This window comes from Bombus bifarius, unplaced genomic scaffold (genome assembly GCF_011952205.1).
Source record: "Bombus bifarius isolate JDL3187 unplaced genomic scaffold, Bbif_JDL3187 scf7180000007990, whole genome shotgun sequence".
NCBI classification, from domain to species: domain Eukaryota; kingdom Metazoa; phylum Arthropoda; class Insecta; order Hymenoptera; family Apidae; genus Bombus; species Bombus bifarius.
This window is the reverse complement of record NW_022884371.1, coordinates 172,281-192,860: the sequence shown is the minus strand read 5'-3', so window position 1 is coordinate 192,860 and position 20,580 is coordinate 172,281. Positions and strand designations below refer to the sequence as shown.

Genomic DNA, 20,580 nt, shown 5'->3' with positions numbered 1-20,580 from the left:
GTTCATTTAACATCGAGATGCAATTTTATATCACGTCGATCGTTTCACGGCTAATAAGAATGCTCTCGAATTCGACACGATATTGCTGTCGCGTAAAGTAAAAATTTCACCGCGGAGTGTTTAAAATATAATAACGCGAATTTAAATCACGGTTATTCAAACAATTTTCAACTATCGCAGGTTAACCGCTGAAAGCGCGCATTCCAACGGAGATTAGCTGACCGATATAACGTTAAACTTTCCTTTCCGCCTCCACTTTCGAATCGCTCGTTACTCGCGGGGAAAAAAGCCCATAATTCTCGCGTGGATGCATCGCCCGGTGTATTTCCTTAATTTAATGTTCGGCTAACAATCCCGAGATACAAAGCATACGGTATTAATAATTACGCTTAATTACTTTCTAATTTCGAAAGTTCCCGTTTCACGATAGAAATAGCGCCATCGGCGGCTGAGAGCAGCGGCGCGATAGACCACGCCGCTAGTTTCAGTAGAGAAAACACGTATTTGGTCGGACGAGGACGAACTTACGCGCGTTTCAGGCCGAGGAAACGAGTCGGAGAGGGAGTCGTGATTGGTCGGAGTGGGGATCAGGTGGAGGGAGCACGCGAAAGCCACGGAGACCTGTCGCCTGTCAGTAAGCGCTCGACCATCACGCTTCTACGTTCGCGTGAGCTTTTCCCTTCGTTATCGCGTACTGCTCGTGATATTCTCGTATTCTGTTCACGTGTGCGCGTGTATATCTCCTTGTTTCGAACAGTTTTCTACGGAGTGGCGATGAAGTGATCGAGTTCCAACGTGCTGCATTTTGTACCAAAGAAGCATGGATCGACGTGGTGCCTTTTCCATTTCGATCGTTTGCTTGCTGATCGCCCTCGTTTTCGCCTCTGGTAAGTTATATTCTCACGTGTTATTTTTTTCAGCCTTAGGGATGTTCGTCGTTCAGTCTTTCAGCTTTAGAATCCTGAGTCATGTGGACGTTTTCGCTTGATTCTTCCAACGAAGGCTGTTGATAAAGCAACATCTTTGACTTTAGTTGTACACAGTGTCGAATGGTTTTCCGATGTTTCGGTCGTAACAACAAGTCGAGAGCACGTTTTGTCCTTTTTCGTTTGGAGAACTTGTTAGACACGTCGACAGAAATTCCGTCGTACTTGAAAACGCTGTGCTCTCGTTTTCAGTCTATCGACGTGGATTTTAATGGCACAGCCACAAATTATTGCTCCCATGGTGCGAACGTAATTCGCATGAACAATGATTTATGCTAGCTGGAACAAACTCTTTTCAATATTATTCGGTGTATACGCGGTAACGTGCTCGAGTAACATTTTTTCACGTTAACTGTTCACCGCATAATTATGTCGCTATAGTTGCAAGGTTATTCACAGCACTGATTGTATTTAACTGGACTAGCCACGTGTTTATTTGCCAAGTGAATAGGACACAGAGAAGTATAACCGAGTCTTGAAGGAGAGACCTCGTGTGGTGCAACATATGTACATACATATAACGGGTGACGAAAAAATCCCAACTAAAATAGTGAATTAATATATCTACGAAAGACATTGTAAAATCAAATATGAAAAGATATTAAACAGAGCAGAATATCTGCCACACGATTACATGTAATAACGTGCGAATTAACGTACTATGAGATAAAGTATCCAGTACTCCGAAATTAATCATCGCACGAAAAACGAATATATGAAGTAATTTCACCTCTGACAGATATATTCGTAGCAATACCTTCATTGTAAAGTTACGTGCGCAATAAATTTTACAAGCGTGAAATATTAAATCGTGCTCGAGGGATTCGCGAGAAATTTACATTTTTAGATTGATACTACAAAATATTTTCCCCCGGAAATCGTTCGCGTTTTCTGCTATTGTACCAACAATTTCGTTTCTTCGAAATCTGCATAATAAATTCTCAATACCTTTCAATAAATCGTTACATTTTTCAAGCTCAGTGAAAGCGTACTATCTACACTCGCTCGTCCTCCGACCAGCGATTCCCCAAAAAACTTACATCCTTAGATCGAATCACCGGACACGATATTTTCTTTTGAAAATCATTTTCGCGTTCTCCATTGTCGCACTAACGACTCAATTTTTCCCTAATCGATCTGATAAACTCTCGATTATTCATTCAAGTGGTTGCGTTTTTCGAGTTGATCCGCCGTAGAAGCACACACTCGCTTGCCGAAAACGGTACTCCAACTTGACCCCTTAACTCGTAATGTATGTACACCCCTTTCCGCTCGGTTTCTTTCATTGTCGACTCGTGCCTTCTGTGTAAACAGCGAGAGGCGAAGCGAGGTGAGGCGAGGCCTGCTCGGGACGTAATTTGCTCGACAAAGAGGAGGCGAACGGAGGTAGGCCAGACCGAGTCCTCTCCTCTCGCAACTTGGCTACAACCCCGGTGGTAACGCCGCGTTGCACGTGCACCCTCGACCCTCCTCCACTCTTGCGTACACGCTGGATTTAACGAACCGACGCTGTTCAACCCTTACTCGTTCCAGATAATTATCGAGCCGGGTCTCGCAGTTGACACGTCTCGAGGCCCTGGAAACCACTTTCGTCTTCGTTCCAATCCCCTCTTTTAGCTTCGTTCCTCTTGTTTTAACAACTTGGAAACCACTTCTGGACACGTGAATTTGGAAATTCAACGAGTCTGATTAAACGACTAAACATCTATTTGCTTAATTAGATCTCCGATGTTCTAGGGGAATGGTATTTTCGGTATCGAATAACAGAGATATTACCCATACGTATGTATTTGAAAATGGAAATGATGATTGACATATGGTTTGCAACTTACAGAGTAATTCTGCCTTCGTTCTATTCTCCTCTTTTAATTTTCGTCTCTTTCGTCTGAGGAAACTAGGGAGCATCTTTGGGATCTTGGAAAATCCAATAAATGCGATCTATCTCTAAAATATAGATTTGCTTATCTCGAGCGTTACTCCTGGAGCGATATGTTCTCGTCATCGAACGATGGAATAATAGAGTTGCAACTCGATCAGATTAATATTGAAGATATTTAATTAAATACTTTTACAGCATCCTGTGCTTTCCTTATCGGATAATAAACTTGGCCACAATCTACGTACTTAAAGGTCGAAAGTTTGAAGGCGGTTTCCGTTTTTATTCGAATAAAAGAATGGATAGAGGATTGGCGGGTAACAATGAAAGAAGATTTCGAAGAAAGCTTTCCACGTTCCCCATAGAATGGATAGGAGGGAGGTGGGAGAAAAGGGTGCATTCGGCGAGTGTATTTTCAGCGGGTACTTAGACGTCGCCAGACTTTCGTGAACAACAGGCCTCATTATCAGTCTCTTAAGTTACGGGACACGGAGCGCTCTTCGTTAACGTTGCAAAGTAGCAGAGCCCTCTTTCGAAGCTAGGATTTTCTATACATATAGTTTCGCGACCCGAAAATGCTTCTTGCTTGTCCTCCGCGACGAGAAGGAATAAATTTACATTTTTCTTACCCCTTTACTCTGGTTAGCTACGCTCTCGACATTCTTTCACGCTATACGTTCCGTCGCGTCCATTCGAACGGGGATTAAAGTGTTTCGAGAGGGAATAAGGAAGACGTTGTCCCCGTTTCGCATAAATCTTCCAACGAAGCGGACTCGTGGACGGGATTAGTGAATTCGGTCAATTAAATTCGCATCGCAGCGATTTACTTAGCTCTTGGTGCAAGTTGCATTGGTAAATATCGCAAAACGAAGCCTTCGCCGGATTACAGAGTTATACTAGTTTTACCGAGGACAAGAAGTTTCGGCCGAGTTTCACGGCAAATTCGACGAGTTTCGTCGCAACTTCTGCCTCTACTTCTGATCAGCTCGAAATCTTTATATTTGCCAAACTGCTCATAATTAATCTTGACGTATCCGTCTTAAACGAACTTCGTCTGGGTGTTTGACTTAGAACGCTGCGAGGATTCGGGGCCACGAAATCCTGCAGCAGAAGTTGAGATCGATCGATCGAACCGTTTACTTGTTGAATGTTTGATCTCGCTTCAGCGAACAACGAACCGTGAAGGAAAACGATCCTCCGCTTCTCTTGGAACGTTTTTTCATTGTTCATCACCCGAGACCGTCAACGTTAACGCGATAATCTTCCAGAAGATGAGCGAACCCGAGTTTTCTCGTAGATGAGCAACTTTCTAGATCTTTCAGCTTGCTGCAAACTTGAAATAGTTAGGGACTGAAGCGAGAAGTTTTGCGATTGATTGATCGAGTGAGCTATAAAGCTTATTTGATGGTCACTCTCAAGTTTTACACTTGGAACTTTTATGTAGATTTCCGAGTTCACTTACACTTTGGATCTCCATCGAACACACGAAATTTCGAAGATAGTTACAAGATAGTTTACAACTCGATATATCTAGTCTTACATTTCGCGAATATTTCTGGTGATTTCCAAATTTTCCAACTTTCCAACGAATCCATGGACGTTTATGCATTTATTGAAAATTTCAAAAATACATAAGGTTCGTATAATACTGCAAAAAATACAGAAAATATCCAAGTACGGTAATCGTACAAAAGAACGGTGTAAATATAAGTTCGTATTTGTATCCTAAATATAACGGCGATAGAAGTGTGAAATCGAGGATGGATTTCGTCTATGATACCCAGAGAAGATTGCATTTAAGAAGGTATCACGGCGGCCATTAGAAAATGGAGTTTGGACGGATGTTTGGTTATCCCTGCATTTCATGGCATAGTACGCATTTCCTTCGGATCTGAAACTTAGCATCGACACAGAGAACACGACGAGATTTCCGTGGAATTTAATTACTTCGGTAACTGATGTAAATGACGATCGCGTGTGAGCAATGTTGCTGTAAGATGCGCGCCATTGGTTGCCGCACGAATCCGTAGCTACCGCGAATTTCCCCTACGGCTTCGCAGCAGATCGTTTCCGATATTAATTAAGATTCGTATTAAGCCAGTCTAGGCGTATCAGGTATTGCTTTCTATCACTCGAGCTCGTAATATACCGACCAGTTTCAAGCGTTTGAAATCTGCTTCGTTTCGTTCCGGCTAATGCTGTCCAATGGTGATACTTTTCCCGTTTGTATCCGTTTTTGGCCATACTTGAATAAACTTGCAGTAACATCAAAGTAAACGTACCAGTTTCGAGCTAGTTCGGTACTTTCGTTGATTAAAACTGGTACTTTGAAGAGGACGATTCGAAAACGAAACCAAAATTTTTGTCTGAAAAAATGTTGCTCATAATGGGAGAACGTTAATTCAGTTACGAAGCAGTGCAATTGGATAATAAAATGCACTTCGTGCAATTGATCCCTGTTAATCGGATTACCGGATCGCTGCATCATCGCACGATTTCGCTAGTGCTGATAGCAGTTAATCGGTTTCGACGTTCAAAAATTACGTCATCGAACCTCCTGATCCTCCATCCTCGTCCATGTTCCTTGAAACAAATCGATCATCGAGAAAGCCTCGACCCAACCCGTTCGACGACAGTATTGGTTCAGTTGCATCCAGGCTGGCTCTCGACGGTCCTGCAAATATTTACGAACGCGTCGGATCGAAAACCATTTTTCCGTATTTTGCTCCCTTCTCGTTTACTCCTATTCATCTCCGGCCATCTTTGTCTTTTTTCCCGTTAGTGCTTTCGTTCCTCCTATAATCGTTGACTCGTCTCTCTTCAATGAATAAACACGATAAGAGAAAAATTTATCTTTTAAATCCACAAATTGAAATACACATTCGGCTATTTTTTCGTTTCCGGATCGGTTTTGGCTCAACGATCGATTTTCATAAAGCCCTGAAAACGTATTTTTCACGACATTCGATACGCACGTGTAATCGGTTTTGTGCTTCGTTTCGAGCGAGCCGAGCGAAACGTTGAAACATCGAAACGTCGAAATGTTTTTTCTTTTTTTTTTTTTTTTGTTCTTTACGCAATTGCCGGGTCGATGTGAAATCTAGTAACTGCGGTTTTGTAAACGCGTACGATGAGAAGTTTTCAACGGATATCGGACCCAGAGCTCGGCTTTCTGGACGCGATCGAACGATCTGTTATGTTCGAAACACGCTCGTGCTCTGTTCACCTTTCGGTTTACCGTTTGTGGCTTGCTTTGCCTTTTCTATCCCAAATCGGCCCGTAGAAATTGAAGTTCTCTTTCTTTTTTTTTTTTGTTTATAGCCTCACCTAAGGATATTTTTACCGTGTTTTCCTCTAGCGTCGATATCGCGTATTCCCTTTGCGTTACTTCCATCAATATTCGATAGGAACGCTGTGATTCCAAGCTGCCATACTAAACAACGTGTTTTATTACAGTACGTTGTATAGATTCGACAATAAGGGCAGCTATAACTTTCGGATAGCTCACGGAAGGGTGAAACGAGAAACGAGTTTCGACAAAGGCGTTACGCGTCGGTGTCTGGAGGATAGAATTTTAAAGTGCAGGATCGTTGGTCGGGAAGTTTCAAGAAAATTGGAAGCTCATAGCTCGGAAACTGTTTCCCCGTGAATTATCGGGCTCGGAGGATTAAACGTCCGAACGGGGTAAATTTATCGACGAAGCCCGCCAAGAATAACTGAATGAGTTCTCTTGATTCACTCTTATTTCTCCGGCTCGTTGATGCGAATTTATTGCGTTTACACGTCTCGTAATTTCAGCCACGCGACCAGCATGGAAATCCATCAGAGCCAAAAGAAAAAGAGAAAAAAGAAAGAAGAAAATATGGGCAAAACTTCTATTCCTATAATCCAGATGCATCGAATGTCAAGCAAAAATATTTGAAAAACTACCCTGATATCTGATAGATGATTTTTTTCTCTCGCTAACTCTTAAAAAAACCCCTCCCTTTTGAAAAGCAACCGAGCAGCTGATTTATTCCAAGGTATAAAAAACCTTGGCAAACGTTCCATCTGTTTCCGACTGGATTCATGCTAATAACCTTTTTCGCCTAGTTTCGAGTTGTTGAAAGAAGAGACAGCTTGGAATTCGATTCGGCGTAATTGGTGTGCGGATTTTACACCGGCCTTCGGATATCGAACCGCCTTAAGACGGCGAGGATCCGCGGTGAAGCCCGGTTTTAATCTCTTAGCCGAGGGGTTTCTGTCTCGAGCGAAAATCCCAAGCGTTGCTTCTATCCCATGGATACCGGGGAAACTGTCCCCCGAAGAAGTAAACCGGCAAATGAAATTAGATTTGCAAAGCAGCGCATTGAGGCGCGTCGGCATGCATTTCTCTTTCGGCCGGACTGATAAGCGAAAAAATTCGATTAGCTCTTTCTTGGCTCTTTTTCGATCTTGGTATTATTGTTCCGGATAATTAACTCATTGTCAGACGATCGATCGAAAATACTCGATAAAGATTCGATTCGCGGAGAAAAGGAATTATCGTTCTCGTCGTCTACGAAGAACTTAAGCCGGAGTAATTATTTTCCAAGGTAACCCGAGGGAGCGCAGGTTCGCGATAACCACCTAATTCGTCGATATGATCGAGAGACTTAGAAAGGTCGTTGGTTCCTTAATTGCAACGGGAATATAGAGCTTCCATTCTATTCGGCAAAGTCTGCTTTCCGATCGCAATGCCAAGGAATCTTACTTTGGCGAGTGAAACTTTGAATGACATCCAAGCTGATGGAAATCGATCGGATAAATTTAATTTCCTTTCAGAAACATTACATGATATTATTTATTAATCGTTTATCTCATGTAAAAAGGATAAAAGGTATCATCGGCGTACAAGAAAGAACGTGTACGTGTAAAATGATGCAAGAATATGGAAAAAAGTTTGCGAATGGAAATTGCAAACACGTTGGAAGAATCCAAGAAGAAATTTGATACGTTGACAAATGGATTTTTAATAAGGTTATGATTTCAACGAAACCAAAGCCTCAACCATCGTCACCACATTCTAACGTCAGGAAGTTTTATTCTCGAGATTAGTTTTATAGAATCTCTACATTTGCAATGTGAATAATAACACGCGATTTCTATAGGTAACGTTAGTGCCAGAGAAAATGGAAATTAATTGACGGTATTGTGGTTCGTTACTTTTTATGTCCTTTATTTGCGAAGCATTCAAGGCGTTTATGCTGGAGGAACCGCAATATCCATTTCAAGATACCCGTGCGGCTTGTACATTTTCGTAGAACGATAGCGAGAGCGGTAACGGCAGGAGAATCCGATACGCCTTTCGTAACAATTTCCATCCGCGCGTATACTCTTGCCATCGACTGATTTCCCATCCTGTTCGAGCTTCAACCGCAACTATACACACTATCGCGTTATATTCGGGAAAGCTTCTATGAAAATTGTATAATTTTAAACCAGCCACTTTAGCGGAAGAGAGAAACATCTCGTTTATTATGACTATCTTGTTCGTTTATTATGGCTATCTTGTTCGTTTATTTAAGCGATTCCTGTGTCGGGAATTTTCCCTCTCTTATTGTTAGTTACGCGATGCCCGGCACGTCGATCGATCATTAAATTAATTAACATTTTTCTATCGCATTCTCAAGAGCTGTTTAATAAGATCTCCCGATTCCTTTCTATAGGAATTTCCTCGACAATATCGAACTATTATTATTATTTTCGACAGTAGCACATCATCAAGTAACATCCAGCAGCCATTTCTACGTTTTCTTCCTCAGACAATCCCCGCTATTGTCTCGTTCATCACTAGAGAACGGAACAACGTCGTGAAACATCTTCGAAACTGTAAGAAGTATCTCCTTGAAGAGGAACGATGTCGACTGTTCACGGATAATGTTTAACCTACAGATGGATTCTTGCGGCTTGCAACCGCGATTTTCTTACTTCTTATTTCTTCACTTTTCCTATTGTATTTTCGAATGGACGTTTTTTTTGCGTAACGTTTGATTTATCGGGAAGAAAAATACTGAAAGTCGACGAGAAAGGACAATATAGTCAGAACCTTATCCCATTCGTTCGCGCTGGCTCTGTTCGAGTATTTTGGTGTCGTTTTTCTTTCGTTATCCTTTGTTGTCTCCGTGATTACACGTTGGTTATAAAGGAAAACGAGCCAGTACTCGTGCTTTAATCGCCGGACGAATCTAATCCTGAAATTGCCACTTCCCACGCAATGTCGATTCGTCCGATCGCATGCCTGTTAAAGCGATCTCGGCAAGCATGGACTTCGTTCAGTTTTATCTCAGTCAGTATCTCGCTGAAATTCTTTTGGCAGATATGATAGTATCATTAATGAACAAACAAGCAAACGTAAGTTTTTGTAACTAGTCAATTTTACGTAAAGTCCTAATCAAAGATGACGCGACTACAAAGGGCTAAATTTATGTTTCAATGCAAAGTATCAGTTTATGGTATCAATGGCTGAAGCTGCCCAAGCTTATATTGATTTACCACGAATCGATCGCTTAACGCTAGAGCCGCTAGATTCACCTTTGAAACATCAGTTTTTAACTAAGAAGGCCGGTATTTTTCTTCGTGTACTTTAATGAGTTATTAATTGCCTAAACGATAAATATATTTATTTTGAATAAAACTGGTCTGGAGTCTCGTATCTTCTTTACACAGTTATCCAAAGAAACGTGTCTCTACAATCGATAGTTAAATAATTCGATCTTCCAAGAGTTAAGATTCGGCAAAGTGGTAAAAATCATAAAAAAATGATAAAATCGTGTATACACGGTGATCCGAGATTACAAAATTTCGATCCGCGTTATGGTTATGGTTATACTAGAGATTGTTGATTAATCCGGCTAACTGCACCGCCGATCTAGAATACCAAGATCGGATCGTGTACGTACGTTGATTTCTCATTCACGAGACGTTCCGTCACACGGAACGAATGTACATTTCCGCGGGATGTAGCTCGACGCTTGGAAACGACGAGCCAAGGGAAGTTCCTCTTTGGTTCGTCAAGTTGCAGCCCGACTAAACTGCGAGATAACCCGAAGTTATAGGAAAGCGCGGCATTGTAATATCGTGCAACAACATTTTCGTCGGCTCAAAGGCGTAATAAGGATTTGCCGTACCGGCACTCCGCACCGCTACGACTTCGCTTGTCTGCGCAACCCCTGGATAATCCTAAAAGCTTCGACGGGAGCGTCGCGTCCTTTTGTAATGGATCGAGACACGAACTTTCCGCCGTCTCTTTCTATCGATCGCCGTCGACCGGCTACGACGAGTCGAATTCGATGCGTTTCCTCTTTCTTAGAGCAGCTAAGTAACTTGCAACTTTATCGTTTATTTCCGTCATAATCCTTCGATACTACGATCTCGATTATGAACGTTAAAAGTATAGCCAAGGTTTATGATTCCAAGTTACGAGTCTTTGGCACTGTTTCAAAGTTTCAGGCTAGTTTCGCTGGAGTAATATGGTAAAGTACGTTCGTGGTCTTCTTAGAGACAACAATTTATAACTACTTAATTAATATATTCACTGTCATTAAAGTAAGAATTCCTCTTTAGGAGTTGTATATTTATATTAATTAAATTATATATATATATTAATAAATTTATATTATATTTATTTATATTTATATTTATTTATATATGTTAATATATTAAAGAATTTCAATGATAATATCTGTAATAATGTTCGTACCAATTGTTTTAACATGTTGCTTATTTAAAGATTTCGCGTACGCAGTCAAATTTTTACGTGGCATCGTGAAATCTAGTTCGCATTGTCCGAATCGATTCTTACTTACTATTATTACTATTATTCTCAGTTACTGTTTCCCCACGCTCACTCAGAATCACGATACTACGGTATCTAAAACATTAGGAAGAGACATTACAATAATTAAATGGTCTCGTAGCAGAACGAAACAACCAGTGTTGAAAGGGTAATAACTACCTCTGCTACTGTAGAACATCCTCAGAGTCCAAGAATAATTGTGGAGAAGTAGAAGAAGAAGAAGAGGAGGAAGAAGCGGAGCAAGGCTCGTTAACGAGATTCGACCGTGACATTACACGGACAAGTCCGCTCCAGTAGGAGGTACGTTCCCACATTTAATCATCAAAGGAATTTTCTCGTTGCTGAATGCCGAAAGAACCGAGGCGGAAGCGTGTCAGAGTCGTCGCGAAGAAAACTGTCGTTTGGCCCGGTTTTGTAAGGAGCCGTGTATTTACGGCTCAAGCCACATATCGATCTGTCGACCTCCTCACGGTCGAGCGTGTCAACGTCGCGTAGTCCTTGGCAATGTTCGTCTTTGTCTCGCTCGATCGTCCAGGTTTCTCTCGAGAACCCTTGAATCTGACATTTGGCCAAGGCAGCCGGAACAAAGGCAGCCTTGGGCGATTGTTTCGAGGTCGTTTCTTCTTCCTGAACTCGTCGTTTAACTCAGACTTAAGCATCTTCCATCATTCGTTATCTCTCTAGTGAGAGGCGTGTTTCTTAAAAATTACACGAAAGCGGCCGCTGTAGAAGAGACCAACGCGGTTGTTAAAACTCTCCTGTCCATCGTTAATCCCGGTTTTCGTCAGCAATGATCCCCGATAAAGATCGTGGAAGAGCATTTGTCGATGAACGCTTCGTTTCCTGCGAATTCTCGTCGAAAAAACGCGAACAGACCAGAAGGGAACGTTGGGTAAAGGGATCGAGCCGTCGAACAAAGCGGTTCGTCCTACTTTTTTTCCATCTTATCGACATCTTTTAATCGTTTCATTTCTCGACGTATCCTCGTTGTTAACTCCGCGGACGTTATACGGAATTTTTTACGAAGATTACGCGGACGTTTTACGATTTCTGAGAGGTTGGAAAAGTTGACGAGAAGAACAAAATCCGTGACTCTGTTAATTATAACGTTGACCATCGCTTAATCAAGGATACCAGACGCGATACCTGGTCTGAGCTATCATTTTTTTACCAGGGACTAAAATCGTCGAAGGAATCAGCGAGTTACAAGTCATTTGAAACGTAACATTCATTTAAATTATACTATGAGCATTGTACAGGTAGTTATTTATTATTTGTCACTAAGGTACTGGATAAACCATTGATTATTCATCATATGCGATTAATCTCCTGTCTCTGTCAAAATTCTCCAAGGAATCGTTATTGTAACCAATAATCTATTAATTGTTCATCACCGACAATAAATTTTCCACGAACCAGTCTTTGCCTTTCTTTATCCAGATTCCATCTCGACATTCACAGTTCGCGATAATCTCGAAAGGTACACGATGTTGTTGAAAAAATTGGAAACTAGCGGAAGCCAAGTAGTATAAGTCAGTCGCGTGTCGGCCATTGGAAGAAGCGGTCGGCTCGGTTGATGTCTCAATTCATCTTCAGCTCGTAAATCGAACTGAAGCATCGAGCCGGCATACGAATAAAGCAAAATAGAGCAGCAAAGGGTTAACGGTTCGAGAAAAGTTCTTTCGACTCGCTACGATTTTATCGTGTCGTTTGAGACGCGCACCGGCTGCCAGTCGTCGGGGAGGAACAAAGGTCGATTGAATTTTATCGGAGATAAACCGATGTTTTCCTCGGCGCTGTCGAAATCCCCGGCGGAATCCTTCTTCCGCGTTCTCCATGATCGTCGATCCGTTAACTCGCGACTCTCCACGGCTTTTATTCTTGCGTTCCACGCTAGAACCCTTCCTCGTGTGTACACGATTCTTTTGTCCTGACAGAATAATGAACATACTTGTATTTTTTCGTGACCCACTAAATTCACTTTACAAACGCGTAACTTCATGCCAACATTCTGTTTTTGAATTTTGTGCTGGATTGTCGCTCGACGATCATTATGTGAAGGGTACGCGGCAGAAACAGGAAACGTCAGTTTTTAACGAATTTCGAATTTCATATTTTTTTTCGTATGCTCCTGTGAGTGCTCTCTATGTAACACTGGTAACATCGTATTGGTTGGAATTAAAACTTCTCGAGTTTTACAGTAATTGTAAGGAATTTAGGTGCACAGCGTACTTCTCATTTTTTACTCTTCACATTTTGCTTAAAATTATAAGTAAAAGTTGGAAATAACGCAGAATATGATGTAACGTAGAATTATAGAACAAAATCTATGAGAAAATCTGAAATTCTGACATTTTGTATCGAGAAATAAATTTTCGTTTTCTAAACGAAGAAACATCACACTCCGTGGAACACTCGTCACGCGTCTTTGACTTGGAGAGTGTTAGGGGGCAGATTTGATCCGAAGGAAAAAATTCTGACTCATATTTTCTTAATATTTTTTTTAACAACTGTTATCCTTATAATCTTCGTTTTCTCACTGCAGTGTATCAACAAATAGGAATTCTCTGTAATCACATAGTTACGTGGCTATCACGTGTACGCAACAGCGAATAATAGGATAAACGACGATTAAAATCTTAGCACAGGGAGTACCTGCGGACGAAGCGTTGTCTCTCGTAAATTATGGGTAAAGTTGGAATCTGCGAGTCAAGAAAATTCTTTGCTCAAACACAGGAAAGAGGTTGAAACCCTGCGGCGATCGTTCTATCGGACATACCGCGCGGAGCTTTCCGTTAGGGGAATACACATGGGGTGTGTACATGAGGGGAGTAAACCGCACAGCTCGTTGGACACCGTTGCATCATCCGACGTAAACACCGTGAGAAAACGGCTCGTCTCGCATAAACTGATCAAACTATCCCCTACCGCTCGCCTCGAATCTTCCTCCACAATTACGCTTTTACGCACGTAGGATAAACATGGCCGGTTCACGAGCTCGAGAGCTTCGGTTAGCTAGGAATTTACGATCCACCGTAATCACCGTATCATCGTAATTCGAAGAGGGAATACCGCGAGAAAAAGTTGTCGAAAAATGTCCTTTCGGTGGACGAAAGACGCGAGATACGTTTCGCGTGCTCTTTCTTTTCTATTTCATCGTTTATTTCGCTTCGTATCGCGATTATATAAACGGTTCTCGAGATTACTTTTTTTAATGGTACGAGCGTAGAGAATTCTTCTTCCACCAACGTCGATTAATAGAAGTTATAATTAATTTCCTCGTTCGAAAAGCGCATTTCCACGCAAGGGCGGAAGTTGCGCGTTCAAAGTCTGAAAAGTTGCATGGCTCGGCTACTTGCACGCGCGCACGGCTCATAGAATTAGCTACACTTTTGACGCGGCAAAGCGAAACTCGCAACTCGTTCAAGTCCTATTTTTCACCGGCCTGCCTTTTTTCAACTATTCCCTTGCCTTTCGCGTTTCTTTATCACTTTGTGCCCGTTCTCGAATTTAACTAATTGCTTTTCCAATCTCATTTGCCTTTCAAACACCAAAGGACCTGCTGTCCATCCAGCGAAACATGCATTCATTCCCCTTTGCCATTCTTTTTCTCCCTCGTCGCCTTTTTTACGCCAAGCACCGAAATTCTTTCGATTCGAGGCGATTTCTCTTCCCTCGTTCCCTTCCTTATTCCCTTGCAAATTACTGAGATCCTTTCAGTTTCACGTTTTCTCTTCCCTACATCCTCTTCGTCTTTCTCCGTTTTTTCTCACTTTTTTCAAGGGACAGAACGTTCTGACCGACGCGCGGTGATTCATCTTAACAGCAGACCTGTTCCAATCAAGTCGCCGTTCGACGTTCTCTTTCTTATCGCCGGTTCTTCCTTCCAATCTTTCTCATTCTGATTCGATGACGCGAATATGGATACGCTTCTGTTCCTCGCGGCCCTTGACTTTCTCCAGTTTCGACAGTCGGAATAATTTTTTATCTTTTCTTCATCGCGTTTCTTTAGAATTTGACGCGGTAGTTATACAGATACACAGACGTATCATCGATTTCATTGATCTTGCAGCTGAGCTTTTATTTCGTGAGCAATGCGACTATGATTGACACATACAATTGCGTGTTTTAGTATTATGACCGAAATTTTCTCAATTACTATTAATCGTAGCGTGTTATAAAATTCCTTATAAATTGTAGTTATCTCCTTATTCGTCACTTAATTCAGATTTAATCTAAATCTAATACGAGTCATAAAAATAGTTTTGTGCACACGTACAAATGAAAGTTAATTATTAATTTAGTTATTTATTTATTCGTTTATTATATTGACGGGAAATATCTATTAGTAGTATAAAAAGAGAAAAGTTACGCAAGTAAATCAGTTTATAGTTAGTAATTATAAGTACCAGGAGCTTAATAACTGAGTCTAGTTACGGCTAATTCGTAATTATCAAATAATAACCGAATATTTCAATAGAACTTGATTACTATGTATTAATAATTAATAAGATAAAAACAGAAACAACGAGACATTCATTGACGTTTAAGTAAGCGAGATGATTTTTGACACTTTTTATATGAAATACCATACGATTGAAGCAGCTAAAATAACCATAAAACGATACGATGTTCAATTCGCGATAGTTCATGTCGTAAGTTTTTAAGTGGAACACATTAAGCTTAAATTTCTCTGTAAAGTCAAGGCAGGTCGCTAAGCTAATGTAACGCTTCACGTACAAATGAAACGTCCAAAACTTCCTCGATAGAATTGATATGCGTTTTGCAATAAGAAGACCAGAGATTATGGAACCATATTCCGGTATTTGCTTAATCAGGGAACAAAACCATAATCCGTGTCCGTGTCGTGAAAGAATTTGCAAGTTCTTTGTGCAAACCTGAAGGTTCTAAAAGAAGGTTCTCAAAGATGATGATATTTGATGATATTTTTATAACGTTCCATGCAATTTAAGCCAAAGAAGAAGGGAGTATCGAGGATCTTGCACCGAGTCAAGGCAACTTATCACAATATTGCGAAGAGAATAATTATACGTAATTTTGTTTTACGGCTAAGATTATGCAATATCCGAGGCGAAAACTTTCCAGGCGGACAGCTCAGCGTTTCTTACTCGCGTCGATTCGAAATCTCGACTATCTGAAACGAGCGCGAACAATCGGATGCTGGACGTGTACCGATAATTGAAGACAGACAGACGCGTCTCGCGATCAGATATCTCGGAGACTCGTTCGAGTTGGCGATTAAGTTTTCCAATTCTCGGTGTTAGGTGAAGTTTGCCTGCAGTAAAGGCAGGTTCCGTAGCTAGAGGACATTCGTGATACCCAAGGATATGCTGGCTCCGATGGAAAAGTTTTTCGTTCATCTTTGATCTGCGATTTGCCGAGCAGATACGTTGACGTAACTTAACTTCCTTCGATTTTACGCCAGCTTCCTCTTTTCACAGCGTCGTATATTCGCGCTCCTATTCGACGACGTTAAATCGTGAAAAAGTAACCGGAAGTTAAACCGGGATCGCGTGATCCTGCGATACTTTCCTCGTTCGAGGAGTCGTTGCCAGTCGAGCAAACGCACGAACGAGCACGCTTCCTCGATTTGTTCCTGCCGGAGAGTTTTCGCCGCTGGCGTTCCTTTTCCCCAAAGGCGCGTCTCGTTTCCTCGGGGATTCGCCCTTCAAGAAATTATACTCGTTCCTTGTTATTTCAGAAGCTTTTCATTTAGCCGAGCTTCCATCGCGGTGAATTCAATTTTCTTGCGGGCGCGTAATCATTTTCTGGTTCCGGCGCCGCGCGCCGCGAAGAATTCTGTACACTGACACGCGGCACGTCCCTTAAGCTTTTGATGCATCGCCGACCTGGAATTTCACCAAATTCTTTTAATCGTTTTTTCAAGGAAAAAAGAAAAAGAAAGACGAAGAATCGCAGTTGCCCGAGAGAGTTCTACAGACATAAAAATTCCATCAGCTGCTCGTATGTTACACGAAGATTTTTATTACGCGACCGAAATGGTTCGCTGTTCCTAATTTCCATGTGAAAAAGCAAATTCAGTCAGTTTCTAGGTCCGGTACCTAACACGTTTCACGGCTTTTCATAGATCCTTTCTCCGCGGGTATTAGTGAAAAAGGGCATGATGAAAGCTGGGATAAATAGAAAGAGAAAATCATAGAGGAAGCGGCAGCAAGGGGATGGAAATTCCTGTAGACTTCATTGGAAAGGAAGTTAATTCCCCGACTCGTTGAACAAGGTCGAATTTCCAACAAAGTCCTCTTTAAGCGCTTTCTCCGATTTCCTCTATATATCGATTAGTTCCCTTCCAATCTCTTTTCCTTCATCAGCGGTATGTACGTTTCTTTCTCTTGCTTACATCGTCTCTTGTCGTGTCGAACGTTAATTGTTACCGGCGTGCTACTCATCGCCGAGGTAATCTTTTTACGAACGGCCCAGTGCACACCCTCTCTGCAAGAATGTCTCTGGGGAGCATCGGCTAAACGGCCGCTGTCTACCAGCCTTGGCTCTCCCTTCAAAGGACGTTGGTCCATTAGCTTTTAACGCTGATGCAAGCTTCCCCTGTAATCCTGGCCGATCTCATCGTTCCAACTGGGACCTGTTCGACGTGTCCTACGCGTCCGCAGCCTTTCGTCAGCTTCCGGGAATTGAACGCACGCCCAGGGATTACTATCTTTTTTCCCCCAACTCATTTACTTATTTATTTATTTACGTTGGAATTTGATGTATAAGGGCAGGTTATATGGATTGGCACGAACGAGTGACAGTAGGAGAGCATGCACGAAGAAACGGTTGTGGTAATTAAGAGTTCGTTAGTAGATACTGGTGGTTACAAAGAGTAGGTTTGAAGCAAGCGTTTCTTTTATCAGGTTCTGTTGTCGTATCAGGTTTCATGGAATCAGATTTTCGTAATTGCATGCAAGTCGTATACTAGGTGATACGAAATTTTATATAGTTTGATCTAATTATGTAGTTGGTATGTAAATGTGGTAATAAATAGCATGCGGCGTACAAGTACTTTTTCGTAGTCGCTGTAATTATAATTAACAAGGGTATATCTCGTTTTGCATCTCTCCCGACCATTTCTTTTTCAAGAAATGATTATAAATTTGGAATACAGGATGCAATAATAAATTTGATAAACAATAGCTAGCAATTTATTCACGGGATTGACATTTTGATACTTAAAAGATAACACATGTAGGAGAAAAAATATACATTGTTAGATATAGATAAATGAAGAACAAATTACTTTAATAATACACACTGTATGCGTTATATAAATCATTTTCAAATGTCATGATCGTAATTAACGACGGTATGGAATTGACAACAGTGCCTTCGATATAAAATCGAGAAACTATCTCGTTGCTCAGCTTGTTACCAGGCCAGGCTTCTTTTTTTTCCTAAAATCAACATCGACATTCGTGTCGCAGCGTTGTAAAGTCTGCAACGCTACACAGCTATATTTCCTACAATATCAAGTCAATCGTTTTGCCCGCGAGAGTTTCGCGAAATAACTCGCTGGCAGAGTAAAGCAGCGGGCTTCGCGGGGAAATTTGCTATGGTACGGTTACCGGGTTTCTGTAACAAGCGTGTTACTACAACTCCGTAGCCTCGTAAATTCGTCACGTAGCTGGAGAACACCGATTGGTAGAACAGAGAAATCAGGAGAAACAGTTCGGCTGGGTGCGGGCTTTTTTACGCTCCGGCGACACTGCGTCGTTTTATTCAACGATTTGCGTATTATACAACGAGACAGAGAATTATACGCAAAGAATTTTAAACGAGAAAATGTTTCATTCGAACTCCTCCTCTAATCCCTTTTTTTCTGTTTTTCATTAACCAAATGCACTTTTGAGATAAAAAATAAAAGGTATCATCAGCCTCTGTGAAACATTAACGTCCGCCGTGTTCCATAAAATCTCTTTGTTTGAATAAAAATAGGATCCTTTAAAGAACGAAATATAATCTCGCGACGAGTATAGTCTTCACGAAATGTATGAAACTCCAACAAAGAGAAAATTATAGATAGATTTATTGTAATACCAGCCTCCATGGTACCACAGAATTAACTTGGTTTACAGCATATTCCTTATCGACGCTCATCCTTCCACAGGATAGCTCTGTAATCTGTATTGTACATTCTCTTTGGCTCTATCGCTTCTCACCTCCCTCTCAGTCTCCTTCTCCTGGTCTTAACATCCATGTAGGGTCTCGGAGTATAACCAGCAACGACAAAACACAAGCAGAGAAACGTAAAAGATACATACCAGGCATCCGAAAAGTTTATTCTACTAATAAATACCGCTAGCTAGAGCTGAGCTAAACTACAGCTAAAAACTGGAGGTGAAGGCTACTTAACACGAATATAAACACAGATAAATAAATATATATGTAATACCAATGGCACAGGAATATGCATAGATAAAAAGACAAGATAGTTATTGCATTCACATTATAGACTTTGGTGTGATTCGTTGAGATGGAACGTTCTAGCTTCCCATCTCGCTGTGAAAATCTTTCCGCCTTTCTCAGCTCTCTGTCCAGTTTTCTTAGCCATTTCACACACTTTTCTCTCCTTCTTCGTCGCGTCGACTTCTTCTAAACTGCAAAGCTTCTACTCGCGTGTTCTATCACACATCTCCGATCAGTTAAGAGAAAGTTATTATTACATTACACAACCACCTAGTATTATACGCTTCAAATAACATTTCACGCTGTACACTGGTTTTCGACTTAACACCATATGTTGGCAGTAAATATTTTGTAGCTTATATACACATTTTCAATCTCGTTTTTCTCACAGTATACAGAAATCGAAGCTTTCCTCTCGAAATATCTTCGCGAATGATCGCGCGGAAATAATCTTGCGTTGCATCCTGACGAAGGTTTTTAAGGCGACTTGGAAAGATCACGATGTAACGGTGACTCGAGTAAAAGCAGAGTCGTAGGAAGATTCGACATGTCGAAAGGAGGTCGATTCGATTCGCGTCGTTTTATCCCGATCGTTCCGCGGTAGCAGCAGTTTGCTTTTTCCGTGTCTCTTCTTGCGGCTTCCCGTCTTCTTCGACCACATTCGAGCGAACAAACATCCCTCCACAGACATCCCTCCACAGACATCGCTCGAGAACAACATTCAACCAGTGGCCGTAGCCTCCAATGCTCTCTCTCCCTCTTTCTACCATCTTTTCCCTACCCTGTTCATTCCTCTGTTTTTTTACCTTGTAATCGATATCGAATCAGAAAACGCGAAATAATGGAAAAATTACTTTCTCGTTCGTTTCGAATCATCCGGACGCGTCTTTATTAATACATCAACTTCCATGAATGAGAACTAATCTCACGGGGGAACGCATTAGGAAGCTGTCAACGGTGAAGCGTTGTTCCGCTCGCGAACAGGTGGCCGCGACCCGAGTTCTTCCACAGCGCAGGTTGTCTTATCGATTCCGGTGAACTCTCGAAAAAGAACGAACGTGTTATCATTCTTATTCCGTCCAGTGTTTTTGTCCCTACGTGGAATTTAGTTATTTATTCTATAAACTACCGATGTATATTAATGAGAAACAACAGCTTCTTGATGGTACGTCGAGCAAGAGCAACTGCATGATATCCAGGCAGTCAACGATGTTTTTAGCTAATTCACTAGTAAAGATTATATCAGATATCATCTTTCTCTTGGTCAGTGTCGGAAGATTTAAATTATGGCATCGGATGTCCACTACGTTTGGTGGTCAGACTTAAAAATTTCTGTTGAACACTCTCGATGTTATGGCTGTAAGAAATACAATACGGAGAGATTATATTATACTGGCATATTCTAAACCTGATCTGACAATGTGGCAGTATAGTATTCTAAGAGTGTTTGTATTTTTAAGCAA

The 20,580-nt window shown here is 41.4% G+C and overlaps 1 protein-coding gene across 3 annotated transcripts in view; it reads left to right on the top strand.

The window, feature by feature from the left end:
- The first annotated feature begins 625 nt into the window (after nucleotides 1-625).
- The window catches only part of LOC117205318, a 164,685-nt gene continuing 144,730 nt past the window's right edge, over nucleotides 626-20,580 (top strand). For all 3 annotated transcript variants that reach the window (XM_033443602.1, XM_033443600.1, XM_033443599.1), the window contains exon 1: nucleotides 626-887. In XM_033443602.1, the coding sequence (XP_033299493.1) occupies nucleotides 821-887 (67 nt within the window). In that variant the 5' untranslated portion in view covers nucleotides 626-820. The remainder of the gene's footprint in view (nucleotides 888-20,580) is intronic.